This window comes from Myodes glareolus, chromosome 5, assembly GCF_982192425.1.
Source record: "Myodes glareolus chromosome 5, mMyoGla1.1, whole genome shotgun sequence".
Lineage (NCBI taxonomy): Eukaryota > Metazoa > Chordata > Mammalia > Rodentia > Cricetidae > Myodes > Myodes glareolus.
In genome coordinates this window covers 41845776-41862564 of record NC_142030.1, presented here as the reverse complement: position 1 = coordinate 41862564, position 16789 = coordinate 41845776, and the positions used below count along the sequence as shown (strand labels likewise).

The following is a 16789-nucleotide window of genomic DNA, read 5'->3' as shown; positions in this document are numbered from 1 at the left end:
TTCTTCAGTAGTGGTACTACATTTTCCGTAGTGTCTCACCGCTACAGTACAATGACATCATTCAGAAAACTGACCTAGGTCCAGTGCTACTCGGGAATCCAAGGCCTTTCTTCAAATTCTCTAAGTTTCCCCTCTAATGTTATTATTCGGGTCTAGGGTACAGTCTGTAATCCCACATCTTCTTTAGTCAGTGTTTCCTTAGCATAGTTTCACTTGGCACAGCTCATGGCTTTGACCCAGGTAATGCGTTACTTTGCTTTGTTCCTCAACATGGGCTTGTCTGGAATTTCAACAAGATTAGACTAAGCTTATCCAGTTCTGACAAAGAGCCCCACAAAATCACTTCATACCCCCTCTCAGAGCATCCTGTCAAGGACTGACGTCAGAAAGTCAACACCGTGATATCAACTTCTGTTTTTCATGGCTTACATTTTGATTTTCTGACATGGAAGCATGCATACTACAAACCGCATATACTGGGGGTAAATAAATGAAGTGTAGGCACTGTACCCACAATTGTAAGAGGAAAGTAAGCGAAAAACGATGCCTCTGACCAGGTTCTCAGAGATAATAAAATTCCAGACCGAGACAGCACCTGATAAGGGGAGGCCAACACCATTCTCTGAGAGTTTTCAATAGCTTCTTGGGTCTAAGTACCAGCACTTAAATTTGGAAGAAAAGGCACCTTGGTTTTTACAGTGTGGCTGCTTTACACAGAGCACCCTCCTGACCAACATGGAGTTCAGAGTCCCTGGTCAGTTTGCCCGGAATGACTGTGGGAGGGATTGAGTTAACTGGGTCCCACTGCAAGGGCATTTCTACAATCAAGCACTTCAGAGAACTACTGATAATCTTAGTACTGTGGATACTGTAGTCATTGTCTTTACTGTCAACTGTACTGACTCTCTTTCCCTTCCAGAGAAGTGTGGCCAGCAGTAAATGGTCCTGGCAGACTTGCTGTCTCCATGGTTATGTGTGTTGTGTGTGTGTGTCCCTCAGCTGTGTCTGTTGTAATTCCTTGTTTTCTACTAAAGAAGGAAATATCCAAATTATCTTCCATCAAAATGGAGTTTTGATTAAAAAAAAAATATTGTGCTAACTCTGGGATCAGGAGATAAAGTCACCTTGACCTTGAGATACCTGGAGCTTGAAAAGGCAGAGGTGGGGAGGGAAAGGGAGGGAGATTTGAAAAAAATCTTCAGTCATGGGAATCTGGAAACAAATATAGCAATGACAGTAGAGTTGACAACTTCCCAATAGAACCTGGAAGTTAAGAGCTGCCAAAAGGGCTGTTACCACTGAATAACAAGATTTCAAGTCTTCCCTCTAACAACCAGGGCAACATACAAGTCAAATACTTGCTAGGAAGATAAAAGAACAAGGACCAAGATGCCACTTGCTCAGGGAAGTTCATATCATGGAGGAAAAGTGATGAGCTCCTATAGTGTTCACTTCCAAGCTGCAGCTGCCTGAACTACAGTCCCCATAGGTGGCTGCCTTTGCAGCCTCCTTGTCTGCCCCGCCCTTCCTGGCTATGCCAAGCAGCTCCCAGCTCTTTCTCAATATCTAGGCAAGGCTTTTGAAATGAAAGGGGGAGTAGACACAGCAGCAGATCCTACCTCTGGAGAAACTCAGATATGTACATGAAGGTTTCCTTTTTCTTCAATCATTGTAGGTCTTTGTGTAACCTGGATGGGCTCTGGACATCAGATTCCTAGACATCTCCAATAGCCAGACACTGGGGGTGCCTCCTCACTCCCAGAGGGTAAAGAGGTCCCTGGCCAACAGTGCAGCACTAAGGGGCCAGGTGTACGTAGTGTTGGGTATATTGGGGGCAGGTTTCCAGAGTGTAGGTGGGGTAAGTGTGAGTGAATCAACAGGAAGAAAGTGTGTGTGTGTGTGTGTGTGTGTGTGTGTGTGTGTGTGTGTGTGTGTCACTTTTCTCAGAAGACCAATGCTGGGCGGCTCTACTTATAGGGCTGGCATAAATAAATAGTGGGTGACTGGCAAACAGAGCTTCATTTGCCTGGAGTTCCTGGGGCGGAGAAGAAGCGTTCTGTGAGTGTCTCTGCCTCCCATTTCTTTTCCCTATCTGCTGTAGATACCCTTTTGTCCAGATGGACTATTTATCCCGCTGGTTTTGAGTAAGGGGAAACTAAATTTTGGTTCTAGGTTCTGGATAAGGAGCTGTAGGGGTTGGAGGTGGAGGACATAGTGAGGGTAAAATATCCTCTTTCCCTAGGTCACTTTCCTTGGTTTGGTGGAAGATTTGTTTTCTGAGTGGGGTCAGTAAGGATTAATACTATGCAATGTCTCCCCAGACCTACACAGATGGTATGGAGAATACAGGTGGGATCTTGGTTCCCAATTCCTTTTTTCTTTTTGCTTTTTTTTTTTTTTTTGGTTTTCCAAGACAGAGTTCCTCTGTGTAACAGTCCTGACTGTCCTGGAACTTTCTTTGTACACCAGGCTGTCCTCAAACTCACAGAGATCCACCTGCCTCTGCCTCCCGAAGTGCTGGGATCAAAGGTGTGTGCCACCAGACAGAGGACACCAGAACTGGGCTGGGATTTTAAACTCAAGATGCTATCAATAGCACAGAAGCAAGGACAAACGGTGTTCCCTCTTAGCCTCAATCTCTATGAAACAACAAACTTAGCTGCACAGGGTCTCTGATTCGCTGCCACCCAGCATTAGGAAGAACCACTGTCCTCAGTGAACTCTTACTGTGGAAGCACACAGATTGGGCGCTCTGCCCTCTGGTTCCACACACTCCGTCCTCTTCTCAGCTAACTTGCCTATCTCGGATCTGAAAGCCTGTGGATCTGCTCCCTGCAGGTTTCCTTCATGCTCAGGCGAACAGGTGGTAAAACAGAAAGCCTTTTGTCTTGACTCTTCCTCAGAATGAGGCACCTTAACCCTAAAGTTAAGGTGGCTCCAGGTCAAGGAACAGTAGCTTTGCTCTGATTTGGGCTTATCATTCAGTACTGATAAAGGAGCCTCTGTTAAAACAAGGGTAATGAAGGGGCCCTTGAGTTCATTAAGGCATTTCTAGAGAGTCCCAAGGGACCAGAGGAAATTGTGAATGAGAAATGGACAGAAGTTTGAGCCCGTAACCACCAGCAGGTGGAGAAGCGCCTCTCTGGCGGGGAAGCCCTGGCCTTCATGTACCCCACCCCTGGTTATGGTGAACCACTTCATTGTTCTGGCCCCTTTGTCTTTGTTCCCAGCCACTGTGCTACCCACTGGCTCTTTCTTCTCTAAAAGGAAAGATGTTAGCAAAGTTTGGATCTTGACTGTCCCCTGGCAGCTCCTGGTTGAAGGCATACAAGGTTGCCAGCCTTGTGGCACTACTGAAAAGTGCTGGTCATGTTGGGAAGTTAAACTCTTGAGAAAGGTGGCACAGGTACCCTGTGTAGAGAGTGACCAAAGTCTTGGATCCTGTGGCCAGGTCTTAGCCAGACTAAGGCCCTCTCAGACAGTGGCTGAATACTTTTATTAATGTCTTCTCTTGGTTCCTCCTCAAACAGTTCTCCAAACTGAATAGACTTTCTAGAATGCCCCCTTCCCACACCAAGGCTTTCTCTGGATCCCTCTCAGATAGTCCAGTAGACTTCTGGGTGTCTCTGGGTCTCTCCAGCTGTTAACTTAATATCTATGAAACTTTCTGTTTTTGTTTTGTTTTGTTTTTCAAAACAGTGTTTCTTTGGGTAGCCCTGACTGTCCTGGAACTAGCTCTGTAAATCAGGCTGGTTTTCAACTCACTGAGATTCGCCTGCCTCTGCCTCTCGACTTCTAGGATTGAAGGCATGTGCCACCACCGCTCCAAAATTCTTTAGCTATGTTTCCTCTGGAATCTTCCTCATGGACTTGGAGCCTGATCCAGGAATACTAAATTGCCTGGCAAGCACGCAGTCACACTCCAGTCTGAGCTTGGTGCAAGCATCTAGAGGCGCTCAGATGCAGGTGCATGTATGGACCAGTGCTGTGAGCTGTTGGTGCCGATCCAGGTAGCAAGGGAGGTGATGCTGACGTGGCCTCAACTGAGTTGAGCCAGTTGTCCTAGGACAGACAGAGAGAAAGGGTACCAGGAATGAGGATAGTCATCAATGCGGCTCATTAGAGACAGGCAATATTCTCATTGGGCTCCAGGGGATTGGTGGACAGTATTGTCAACCCCTATCAGCATGCTAACCAAGCAACTCACTCCCTCGAAGTCAGAATATGTACCCACCTCCATAGACTGCTTTTGGAATCTTACTGTCTTACTGCTCTGAACCCTCGTCATAGATGAAGGTGTGGGCATGGAGACTTCTCACCCCCAGACTCAGCAGTCACTACCTAACCCACATTCTAGAATCCCCATCACCTCTTTTCACCTCTTCCCTGCAGGCCATGCTGCACCTCCTGTCCATGCTTGTCCTGCTCGTGCAGCTCCCGGGGAATGAGGGAGCAGAAGTGAAGACCCTCTCAAAGAGATCGGTAGCCAACGCCTGCACCCTCGTCATGTGCAGCCCCGCAGAGAATGGCCTGCCTGGCCGTGATGGACGGGATGGAAGAGAGGGTCCTCGTGGCGAGAAGGGTGATCCAGGTAGAGCTAGGATCATGGGCTCAGTCTAGTGGGGTGAGGGAGGGACAAGAATGGGACCCAACTTCAGATGCTCTGTGATGAACTTGGATGTGGGCTTCTTCCTTCCAGGGAGTGACTTTCCCCTGGTGTCCAGGCTACCTACCAAACACATGTCCTTTTTTCATACAACATGTGTTTCCTCCCATCACCCAGCCGACCTGATGCTTCCCTTGGGATCTCTGGATTCTTCTTGTCCCAAGAATGGGTAAACCCATTCTTTTAACCCCTCTGATATTGGGGTTAACCTCTTGGGCCCTGTTCCAGCAATTAGAAATTATTCATTTTGATTAAATGGTGCCAATGAGACAGATTTAATATTTAAACTCCACTGCAGATATTCACAGTCCTATAAACAGATCTTATTGACAGGAGCTGCCTAAGGCATTACAAGGAAAGATTGGAATTCATGGTTTGTTTGTTTTTTGGTTTGGTTTTTTGGGTTTTGTTTTTTTTTTTTTTTAACAAATCTGTGCTTGGATGAGTTCCCACTTGAAAATCCATTAAATCCTTTCAAAACCCACAGGAAACATACCAAACTTCTTTAACACATAAAGTGGGGATGTTAAAATTGAAAGAACACAGGCTTCTTCACTAGAAAGATCTTGACTACTAGCTGTGACCGTGATGCTCAGAGACACCTACACAGTGCCACAGTCTCAGTGTGCCTATCTCCAAGTGAGAATAAATAGCATGTGCCAAATAATCCTTGACAAACGATGGGACCAAAGATTTTATTTTATATTGAGTCTTCTGGGTAAAGTTCCATTTTCCTGCTGACTGGGTTGGTGAAGTTTTGATGGGGCCAAGTACTATGTTTCATACCCCAGTTTGCTTTTAGTTGGAAGAAAGACCATGACACTTAGAATAAATACTGTTGCTAGGCTACAAGGGTAAAGGGCAAGAGAAGATATGTCTCAGGTAAGAAGCAAACAAGACAAAATGGACTCAGAGTGGCAGCTTGCTCTCTCAGAGATCCCCATTTCTTTCTTGATCCCAGAAGGAGCTATGGATTGAGTGTTAAGAGATCCCTTTTCTTCCCTGCTCCCCTCTCCCGCTCCAGGTCCTAGAACTGGCCTTATCCATGGATTTTTTTTTCCTGGTCTTTGGTTGGGTCATGGGCAGAGGAGGAGCTTAAGGCAAAGAATGGCTTTTTTTATTTTTCTGGCTCTTCCATTCCAGCCACTCACTCCCCAGTCACTTTTGATGACTAATCTATTGAGTAGATTTTGAAGCCCAGAATTTGTTGAAAAGGTCAGTTGGGGCTTAAGAGGAGACACTCTTGAGCAGGTGATGTGGCAGGGGGCCAAGGATTAGATCTGGGGTCACTGTAGTGAGACCTCAGACTAGGAGATGTTCCACCTGAGTCAAGGTATGTCTGTCTTAGCTGGGTACATATGTGATGTGACTCAGTCATGCAACCCCCAATACTGCATACATGGGACGAAATACAAAGGTAAATTCTTCCAGAAAATTCACAGATGCCCGATCCCACCTGCACTTACTGCCCTGGGAAGGCCTCTCTTGTCAGAGAGCAGTCTTCAAGCCTGGGATTTTATCTGTTTTCTCTCTAAAATAATCTACATAGGGTTTAGTTTCTAAACCCCTTCTAGTCCTGCTTCCTCTGAGGACACGGTGTGCAGGGCAGTACTCTGTGAGGCAAGAAATATATCGCACTTCCTCTTCTTCAACAGTTACCCATGTCCCGTGGTTTGTTATGAGTCTCTTGAAGACCACACATGCAAAGTAGTCCGACCTGACCCCTCTTATCAGTGCCCTCTCTTGACAACTGCTTTGACTAATCACTATTTCACGTTCAGATTGGTGTATATTCTAGTATCCACAGAAAACAGAACATGGGACACTTGTCTTTCTGTGTCTTGTTTTATATGATGTTCCTTGCAACCACCTACTTTTCTAAAAATGATAGGATTTTATTCTTCTTTATGCCTGAATAATATCCCACTGTGGGCATATACCGCTTTACCCATTCATCCATTAGTAGGCATCTAGGCTATTGGCATTTCTTAGCAGTGGTGAATGGTGCTTCAGCAAACATGGGTGCGCAGGTATCTGTTTGGTTTGTTGATTGCATATCATTTGAATATATTCCCAGGAATAGTAGGATTATATGGTAATTATAGTCTAGCTTTTCTTTAGAAAACCTAACACAATTTTCCACAACAGCTGTACTAATTCATTTCCCTGTATGAGGCTTCCCTTTTCTCTTTATCATCACTACCAACTGTTGTTTCTGTGTGTAATACACACACACACACACACACACACACACACACACACACACACATGGAGTTTTGAGATTTAGAGACACATTCACATTGTAGCCCTGGCTGACCTGGAAGTCACTATGTATACCAGACTGGCCTCAGAGATCTTCCTCCTGAATGCTAGGAAAACACGTGGTTTATTTTGTTTTGTTCTATAATAGTCATTCTAACTGGGGCAAAATGAAATTTGCTTATAGTTTGTATTTACATTTCCTTGATGGCTACTGAAATTGACATTTTTTTAAAATTACTTTCTGACATTTTCTTTCTTCTCCTGAAGAAAGCAGTCTGCCCAGATAATCTGTGAATTTTTAAGTTAGACCACTTGCTTTTTATTGTTGCTTTTCTTAATCCCTTAAAAATTCCAGTTATTAAAGCTTTATCATGTGAATATTTGGCAAGTGCTTTGTCCCCCTCAGTAGGTTTTCTCTGCACTCTGTTTGGGTATTTCCTTCATTGTACAGAGGCTCTTTAGTTTGCTACACTCTATTTTTTTTTTTTTGTTTTTGTTTTTGTTTTTTGAGACAGGGTTTCTCTGTGGCTTTGGAGCCTGTCCTGGAACTAGCTCTTGTAGACCAGGCTGGCCTTAAACTCATAGAGATCTGTCTGCCCCAACCTCCCAAATGCTGGGATTAAAGACGTGCATCACAACTGCCCAGCTTTTTGTTGGTGTTGGTGTTGGTGTTGTTGGATTTTTGTTTTGTGCACTCTCATTTTTAAGTTTTTATTCCTTGTGCATCTGGGGCTCTTCACAAATAAACAATGATCAGGTAGATCAATGAATAAACAAGTTATCTATGCAGTGCAATTTCTGATTCATAAAAAATAGTTGGCTCTTCTGACACACACTCCCAATACACACTCCCCCACATATGCACACACAGTTATATACAAGTACATATACATCTGCACACTTGTCCTGTGGTCATTGATCAATCAGTGCTGACTGAATGCCTTCTGCTGACACAGTGGCCTTGGGGCAGGGGCAAGAGCTCTTCATAGAAGGAAGCTCTGCTTGAATTCACCTCCAAGACAAGGACTTTATTTCTTCTAAGTGGAGACACTAATTTCTATTTTGTGGGTCACCAAAGGACCAGGGTGTGTGACTATAGGCTGTCCATGCTTAGCATAACCCTGAAGAAATTCCAAAGACTTTGTCTTGTAGACACTAATCCCTCCTGAGCCTAGGACTAACTTAGGATTCATTTATCTTGTTTCTAAAGGTTTGCCAGGACCCGTGGGACTCTCAGGGATGGCTGGTCCTGCAGGTCCAGTTGGACCCAAGGGGGACAATGGCTCTGCTGGAGAACCTGGACCAAAGGGAGACTCTGGACCACGTGGTGAGCCATGGGCTATGGTATTTATCTGGTGCCTACAACTACTGCTTCTATCACAAGGCTATGCAAGTGGCCACCACAGAACCTGTCCCAGGTTAGGGAAGGAGGATGCTCTGAGGAAGACACTGTGCCAATTCAGGATGGACTATTGCCTCTTTGACCTCTGCTTTGACATTCATCTTATCCGCTCCCACTGCCAAAGGAGTCAGTGTCACTTACAGAGCTGTTCCTTTTCTGCCAGGACCTCCAGGACTTCGGGGTGTGCCTGGACCAGCCGGGAAAGAAGGCCCTTCTGGGAAGCAGGGGGACATAGGACCTCAAGGCGTACCAGGTCCTAAAGGAGAGGCTGGGCCAAAAGGTAGGTGACAGGTGTGTCTAGCCAGTGAGGTAGAAAGGAGGAACGACAGTGGAGGCCCTAGGTGTGATCTGAGGCACGGTCAGATGGCCAGGAGGAATCCAGGGTACGAACACTGTGAAGACGTGCACACCTCTCTCACATCTCGCTGCGCTGACAGAATTTTTCCGTCACCCTCCACAGAGGAACCCCAGGCAGAAAGAACAATGTTCCCAACTCTCTACCTAACCCCACAGTTCTGTGAAAAGGCCTCCTGCTGAGGAAAGGGTGCACACTGAACATCTTCCCAGTGTTTCTCACTGTTCGTTCCCTTCTCAGGAGACGTAGGTGCTCCAGGCAAGCAAGGATCTGCAGGGGCAAACGGCCCTATAGGCCCCAAGGGAGAAAGAGGCGGCCCTGGTGAGCCAGGAGCCCCTGGAATTGCCGGGGCAGCAGGTATGTGATGAATCTACGGGAGGCTGAATGGAGTCCTACTGTGTCCCCTGAGAGCTGCCAGGGCCTCTATCCCCTCTTCAATTCACCTATTAAGTCAAAGCTAGGCTGTGGAAGACCCTGCTTCCAAGGAGGGTGAATGCGCGATCTCTGGGACTGCTTGTCTGTGGGGAGAGGGCTGTTTTAAGGCATGGGGAGTCTTTTTCATGGAAGTTATATTTATACAAAGTTGATTGCCGTGTCATAAGGACAGCCAGACACAGAGTGGGCATGTGTCTGGGTTCTGGGGGAGCCTGTATGTGAGAAAGATACATAACTGGGATTAGGATAGACTATGTCCAGTGAGGTGAAAATGTTGGAAAATGGGCACACGGCTCAGCCAGTTCTTCTTGGATTCCAGGCCCTACAGGAGCTGTGGGTCCACAGGGAGCTTCAGGACCCAGAGGGCCCCCAGGACTTAAGGGAGACAGAGGTACTCCTGGGGACAAAGGAGCCAAAGGTGAAAGTGGACTTCCAGGTAAGGCAGATGCTTCAGGTACTGGGACCCCACACACACTGTGATGTAGCATCCTTCAGATAGGCATGGTGACCTCATTAGGACAGGTGGTAAATGGAACTTAAGGTCAGCAGATAGATGGAGGGCCAATTAGGTTCTGGCTTAACTGTCTAAGTCGTGTGGGAAAGCAACTTGGTAATTTCTTTATCTGACCATGGGAAATAGGTGACAACAGCTGACTTCCTGGTTTATATGCCAGGTTTGTGTATCTAACCGCCCAGTGGGTGAAAAATATATAAGGAGTGTGTATTTCTACCCAAAAATAGGGTTGTCATCATATTTCCTGTGGCGGGATGCCATCTGGTTTGGCTTGCCATCTGGTTTAGACTTAGTTAAAGTTCAGAGCCTAATTTAGGGACCATAAAAAATCCCTGAGCAGAAGTTGAGTGTCATGGATTGTGCCATGAGGGCCGGCTTGTTGGGGTTTCCGTCCCGCCCGGTACCCCAACAGCCGGAAAATCCCAAAGAGAAATTATACATAGGACTCCATAAGGTTATAAACTGATTGGCCCATCAGATCAGGCTCCTTATTAGTCCTTGTAACTTACATTAATCCATTATCATTATCTATGTTAGCACATGGCTCCGTACCTTTCTCAGCTGGGCAAGTTACATGTTGCCTCTTCACTGGTCTATGCAGGAGTGGCGAGAGAGCTTCTTGTGTCCCAGAAAACTCCCAGTCTCTTTGCTCCACCTCTACTTCCTGTCTGGCTTTCCCGCCTATACTGCCTGCCTGGACAATCAGTGTTTTATTAAAATATGATTGACAGAATACAGACAATTCTCCCACACCAATGGATCATACTTGTAATCCTAGTACTCAGGAGGCTGAGACAGGAGGATCACTGAATTGCATATCAGTCTAGACTACATTAAACCGTCTCTTGAGAACAAACAAAAACACACTAGGGAGACAGATCAGCCAGACGAAATGATAGCCATACAAGTATGTGTTCCAGTGTTCAGGTCCCCAAATTGTGGGTGGCCATGGCAGTCTGCCTGTAATCTCAGCCCTATATGGGCAGAGATGTGATCCCTGGAGCTAACTGGCTAGCTAGACTAGTCTATAATCAAGCAGGGTGTTCAAGTGAGAGACTCTGCCTCGATATATAAGATGGTAGGTGATGGAAGAAGATGTCCAATACTATTCTTGAATTACATGTGCATACACATGTAACATACATACGCACACAACAATATTTAGAAAAAAAGAAAAACCACTCGCAGCTAGAAGCTATTCCTATAGATGTTAGTCTTGATGGAAGTTAGCAAGCTCCCCACCTTGGCCCTTTCCCTCTTCTCTTGAACCCAGGATGAAGTTATTCTTAGGTTTGCAGCATAAGCTTTACATTTCTCTTTTTTCCTTCTCCATAGATAGTGCTGCACTGAATCAACAGATGGAGGCCTTAAAAGGACAACTACAGAATCTAGAAGCTTCCTTCTCTCGCTATAAGAAAGGTGAGTTCCTGGATCCAATCAAAATCTGTCAGTGATGCGTTCTGGTCCTTTTTGAGCTAGGGTCACTCATTTGGCTGAGCTTGGCTCTAGGTCTAAGATGGGAATGAGCAGAAACTAAGTCTAGGGCTAGACTTGCAACTGGAGTGACACAGTCAACATCCATCAACACACATGAGCGCCAAGGGCTTTGGACGATGAGTGGGTATATCCGTGTAGCACATGCAAGCTCAGCCAGGATCATAAGCCCTGTGGGACAGCACATGTGTACTGCACCACCTGTTCAGAGCTGTTCTAAGTACCATCCTGAGCCCATGGAGGCTCCTCCCCAAGATCCTTTTATAGACAATCAGAGAAGAACAGTGGGGGGGGGGGCACAGCTTGGACTCGGAGCAGTCTCACACTGTAGGACCTCTCCAGAGGACAAGCCCTCTCCAGAGCCCCGGAGAGTCCTTTGCAGACGTTCCATGCATGAGTACAAAAGCCACAGGAATGGGGGCCCATTGAGTAAAAGAGATATGATGTGCTACTCAGATGAAGTTTTGTGATGTGACCCGCCACTTCAGAGTCAAGGAAGTGGCAAGGGAAGTGACTTTGTCTTGCCTCAGGTAGTCATTAACAGCTGGTTTGATTCTGATTTGAGTTTCACCCTTAACCCCACACCCAATTTCTTTGAACACATGCACCTCTCAGATGTACCTCACCCTTTCTCTAGCACTTCCAAGGCTAGGAGGCTGAGGCCAGCCTGGGACTTGATCCAACTATCAGATGACCCACTCTTTCTTTGACTGTTCCCTAACCCCAGAACACAGTGAAGACCCTGACTGCCAACCTGTGTCTTCGGTACTCTCAAAGTAATTCCCCAGAAAATGTTGCTCAGTTCTGTGTAACAACTGTCATGCCTTGGGCCAAACAAGAAAAGTTGGAATTTCCCTTTGAGGGTAACTGTTTCTCTCTCTCTCTCTCTCTCTCTCTCTTTGTGTGTGTGTGTGTGTGTGTGTGTGTGTGTGTGTGTGTGTGTGTGTGTGTGTGGTGGGGGGGGAGATTGATGTCAAGTATTCTTTACCCCTTTATTGATTCATTTATTTTAATTGTGTGTGTGTGCATGCATACCCTATATGGCAAAGTGTACCATGATGTTCACCAGGAAGTCAGAGGACAACTTTGTGAAGTCACTTCTCTCCTCCTACCTTTATGTAGGTTCCAGGAATTGAACTCTGGTCACCGGGTTATGCTGCAAGAGGCAAAACCCTTAACCTCTGAACCATCTTCCCAGCCTCCACCTTGTCTTATTAATTTGTTTGTTTGTTTGTTTGTTTGTTTGAGGTAGGATCTCTCATCTCACTAAACCTGGTGCTTACTGTTTTAGTAAGGTTGGCTGGTCAGTGAGGCCCTCCATGCCACCCTAGGTTCCACCCGCCTCTCTTTCCACTGCTGGGGTTCCAGATTCCCCCCATGTTCAGCTTTTCTATGGATGTGGTAGATCCAGACTCAATTCTTCATATGTGCATAGCAAGAGCTTTATGTATTGAGCCGTCTCCTGGCCTGTGTCTGAGATTTGGTGTTTGACTGGGGGCCTTGTATTTAATTGCTTTAAGCTCCAGTAGGCTTGCGTGTGAATGGGGGGATATTGCACCCACTCATGGGGTACACCATGAAACTAGGACTCCTCTAGAATGGAGTGCCTTTGCTTCATCATCTCTGGTTCCCTAACACCCTTCATGAGAAGGTTGGGAGGAGGCTTCAGCTCCAGCAGGATTCCTCACAGCCCCAGAACTGTAGCTAGGAGCTGCCCCCACTTCAGCCCCCCTTCACTCCTCTTTCAGCCGCTCTCTTCCCTGATGGCCAAAGCGTTGGAGACAAGATCTTCAGGACGAGCGGCTCTGAAAAGTCTTTTGAGGATGCCCAGGAGGTGTGCAAGCAGGCTGGAGGGCAGCTGGCCTCCCCACGTTCTGCTGCTGAGAACGCTGCCATACAGCAGTTGATCACAGCCCACAACAAAGCTGCCTTTCTGAGCATGACAGACGTGCGCACAGAGGGCAAGTTCATTTACCCCACTGGAGAGGCCCTGGTCTATTCTAACTGGGCTCCTGGGGAGCCCAACAACAATGGTGGAGCAGAGAACTGTGTGGAGATCTTCACCAATGGCCAATGGAACGACAAAAGTTGTGGAGAGAAGCGTCTTGTTGTCTGTGAGTTCTGAGTCTCTAGGGGCGGAGACGAGACATTACTAGACCAGGGGCTTGGCCACTGGGGTATGGCTCAGACCTGTGTGTTGCCAACATCCTAATAAAATGTGACTACCTGCCTAGCTTGGGTTCTCTATAAATATCAGGACAAAGGCAGGGTAACCACAGTGCACAAATCTCAGAGTAATGTGCATGGATGCCTTCCCATGCTGAAAAACTCTTAGTTGAAAGAGAGACCACCCTGTTTTTCCCATTGTAGGAGATAAAAGTCCATCTCTATGACCTGCCACAGAGTGTGATGCCTTCTTCTTGGCCCTGAGGCTTTTTTAATCTTCAGCTGTGTTTGGCCTGACTAACAGCATCCTCTCTAAACTTTCTTCTTTGGACTTTCTCCACTCTTGCCTGAGGTTCCTGGTGTCCTGGCTGCTCCTGATGGCTTTGTCTTACATACCTGTTGTTCTCCTTCACCATCTAATGGGTACACACAGGCCCTCATTCTTTTCTCATTCATTCCAGCATGAGATCACCCTGGCTCCTGGCTTCATTTTCCATCTGTGGGCCATTTCTGATCAGGATTTCTTTCTTGATGCCCCCAAACTAAAAAGTGATAGGCTAGAGAACTCTAACTGCCTGAAAGCACAGCAGAATGGCCAGGCAGGAAAGGTCAGTTCCCCTACCCAGTGTCATGGCTACACCTAGGATAATGTTCCTCACAAGCCCTACCAGTGGGGCTGAGAAAGACCTCTGCACCACTGTAATCTCATCTGGAATCTCAGGTAGGTAGGAGCAGAGGGGCTAGCCATGCTCAAAGTCATCTAAAGCTTCTGTTGCCAGACATTTCCAGAATATTCTATCCCTTCCACTTCAAAGATAACCTAGTTAATATTTCTTATCCATTTTAAAGTTTATTTTAATTATATGTATATAAATGTTTTACTGGAATGCATGCATGTGAACCATGTACACACATCTTGGTTCTCTAGAACTGGGATTGTGGATGGTTGTGATACATACATATAGATGCTGAGAATTGAACTCAGGTCCTCTGCAAGAGCAACAATTGCTGTTAACTGCTAAGCAATCTCTCCATCCCCATCCTCCTTATCTTTCAAATGTGGAAAGTGGGTCCAGGGAAGGGAGGGAACTCAGACAAGGATGACTTGGGATGGTAGGGTTGGTGGGTCATGAGCAAATTTTTCTTGACCTCAAAGCTAATAATTCTATGCATTTGGTTGATTTTGACTCAATCTTCTAAAATTTATTTTAATTATACCTGTGTTCAAGAAATGGGAAGGAAGGACACCTGGGTGGACCACAGGCCCTCAAAAAGGACACAAATAACCCCTCTCTAGTCAGGAAGCCTCACTTCTCCTGTCCTAGAGACCAGAGGGAATTGTCCTTTCTATATAGTCTCCCCGACCCAAACTGAACCCCTCTTCCAAGAAGTCCCTTGGCATGACTCGTAAATAAGATACTGTGTTTTATGAGAAAAGCCCCACACTTTCAGACAATGTGAAGCCAACTCCCAACTGAAATTCTTTTTTCCTTGTTCCTGGGAAAGAAAATTCCCAGCACCTTCTGAAAAACAGGTCAGTTGCACAATAAAGAACAAACAGTTCGTGGCAGAGGCCACACCTGGGCACACAGGTGGAGGGCGCTGAGAGAGGCTCCTTTAACAGACAGGATCAGGAAGCAACTGGATCCTGTTTAAGGCAAAGTGGAACCTTTCCTATAAATAGATGGCTCCATGTATGTGTAAGAAGCGCGGGGGAACAGGTGGGGCTGAGCTGTCCCCCTGGGCCCTTCATTCATCCATGTCTCTCTTGCACACACCTTCAAGCTTCCTGTCTTGAGAGTGCTGATTCTCCACCTGTAGGCACGACCTCTTGGGCTCCCCTTTCAGATATTTACATTATGATTCATTGCAGTAACAACATCACAGGTAATGAAGTAACAACAAAATATGGTTGGGGGTCACCACACCGTGAGAAACTGTATGGCAGGGTCGCAGCATTAGGAAGGTTGAGAACCACTCTTCTAGACTGTTCAAGGGCAGGAAACAGATACACACAGGAAACAGATAGACACAGATCACAGAGGTTTAAAAAAAAAAAAAAGCACTGGCCCACTACCAATCCAAAACTCCTAGGGAAACAAGTCTGCTTGTCTCCGATGCCCATCCTGGTACTAGCAGCTAAGTTTGGAGGGCTAGGACCACACAGAACAATACTGCCACTGAGATTCCATTAAGATCATGACAGCCTTGGGAGAGCCTCTCAAAGGAACTAGTGCCTACCCCAATAATGAATTCCAAATCTCTTTCTTTTTCTAAATGTATTTTTTATGTGTATAAGTGTTTTGCCTGAATGAATATATCTGTGTATCACATATGTGGCTGGTGCCAGTAGAAGCCAGAAGAGGGTGACCAGAATTCCCTAGAACTGGAGTTACAGATGGTTGTGAGTTATCATGTGGGTGCTGGGAATTGAACCCAGGAATTCTGGAAGAGCTGCCAATGCTCCTGACCACTGAGCCATCTCTCCAGCCCTCCCCAGCTCATTTTTTCAAAATAGGAAGGAAAAAACAGCAGAACTCTCTAAAGAGAAAAACAACCTCCTATCATGCTGAAGGTCTAGGGTGTTGATACCCCCAACCCCTTTCAGAGGCTGTAGACCTAGCCTGATTAAAGAGAAGACTGAGCAAATATTTTGGAAGTTCAAATTTTACGTTTTGGCGTACCTAGGCACCCCCTGCTCAACACACAGGTAAAGGCCAAAGTGGTTTTAAATCATTCATCCTACCCTCCGGCATTTGAACCAAGGTCCCTTTGTAATTAGCATAAACAAGAGCTGGGATTAGATGACTCTTAAACTCTTAGGAGATAATGATAATCTACCCACTGCCACCTGGAGCAAGAGAGCCGCTGGCATCCCTTTATACATGTCTGCAGTGGGGGTCTTCCACAGCAGATGCTTTGGGAAGCCCTAATTAGTTTAATAATATTTTATTTTTAAAATGTTCATTTATTTCTTTTCCTACTTTAATTTTTTTTTTGAAGCAGAGTCTTTGTATGCAGCTCAAGTTGGCCCCAAACTCTCCATGCTCTTACCCTCAACTTGTGGAGTCTGGGATCCCAGGTGTATGTCACCATGTCCAGCTAGCTTAAAGTGTGTTCTCAAGGTTCCTCCTACTTCCTGATCCTCCTGTCACTAAATCAGCCCACATCTCATAATGCACAGCCTGAGAGGAGCCCTCTGATGTTTTCCTTCTCAGGGATCCTATTTGTGCTCTGAATCCTTTTTGACACACACCACTGACAATTGAATTACTTGTTTGGGGGAATTCTCAACTGGTCTTACCATCTGGAAATCCTCCTGATTCAAGTTCAAGGGCGTTTTTGAAAAACAAAACAACCCCACCCTGAAAACGTTTCCCATCAAGGGAAGAAAATGTTAGTTGAGATATCAAATGCTTATCCAGAACTGGATGGGTACGAAGATGGAAACACTTGATTGGGTGCTCTCGGGTCCCTCAGGAGGCAGCAAAGTAA

At 46.1% G+C, this 16789-nt stretch overlaps 1 protein-coding gene across 1 annotated transcript; it reads left to right on the top strand.

Annotated features, from left to right (window-relative positions):
* The first annotated feature begins 1958 nt into the window (after positions 1-1958).
* Positions 1959-13361, top strand: Sftpd (surfactant protein D). The gene is made up of 8 exons (XM_048421349.3): positions 1959-2058; positions 4393-4591; positions 8139-8255; positions 8494-8610; positions 8926-9042; positions 9440-9556; positions 10970-11053; positions 12877-13361. Exons 2-8 carry the CDS (start codon positions 4396-4398, stop codon positions 13251-13253), a joined length of 1125 nt encoding a protein of 374 aa, XP_048277306.2. The 5' UTR covers positions 1959-2058; positions 4393-4395; the 3' UTR covers positions 13254-13361.
* Positions 13362-16789: the final 3428 nt, after the last annotated feature.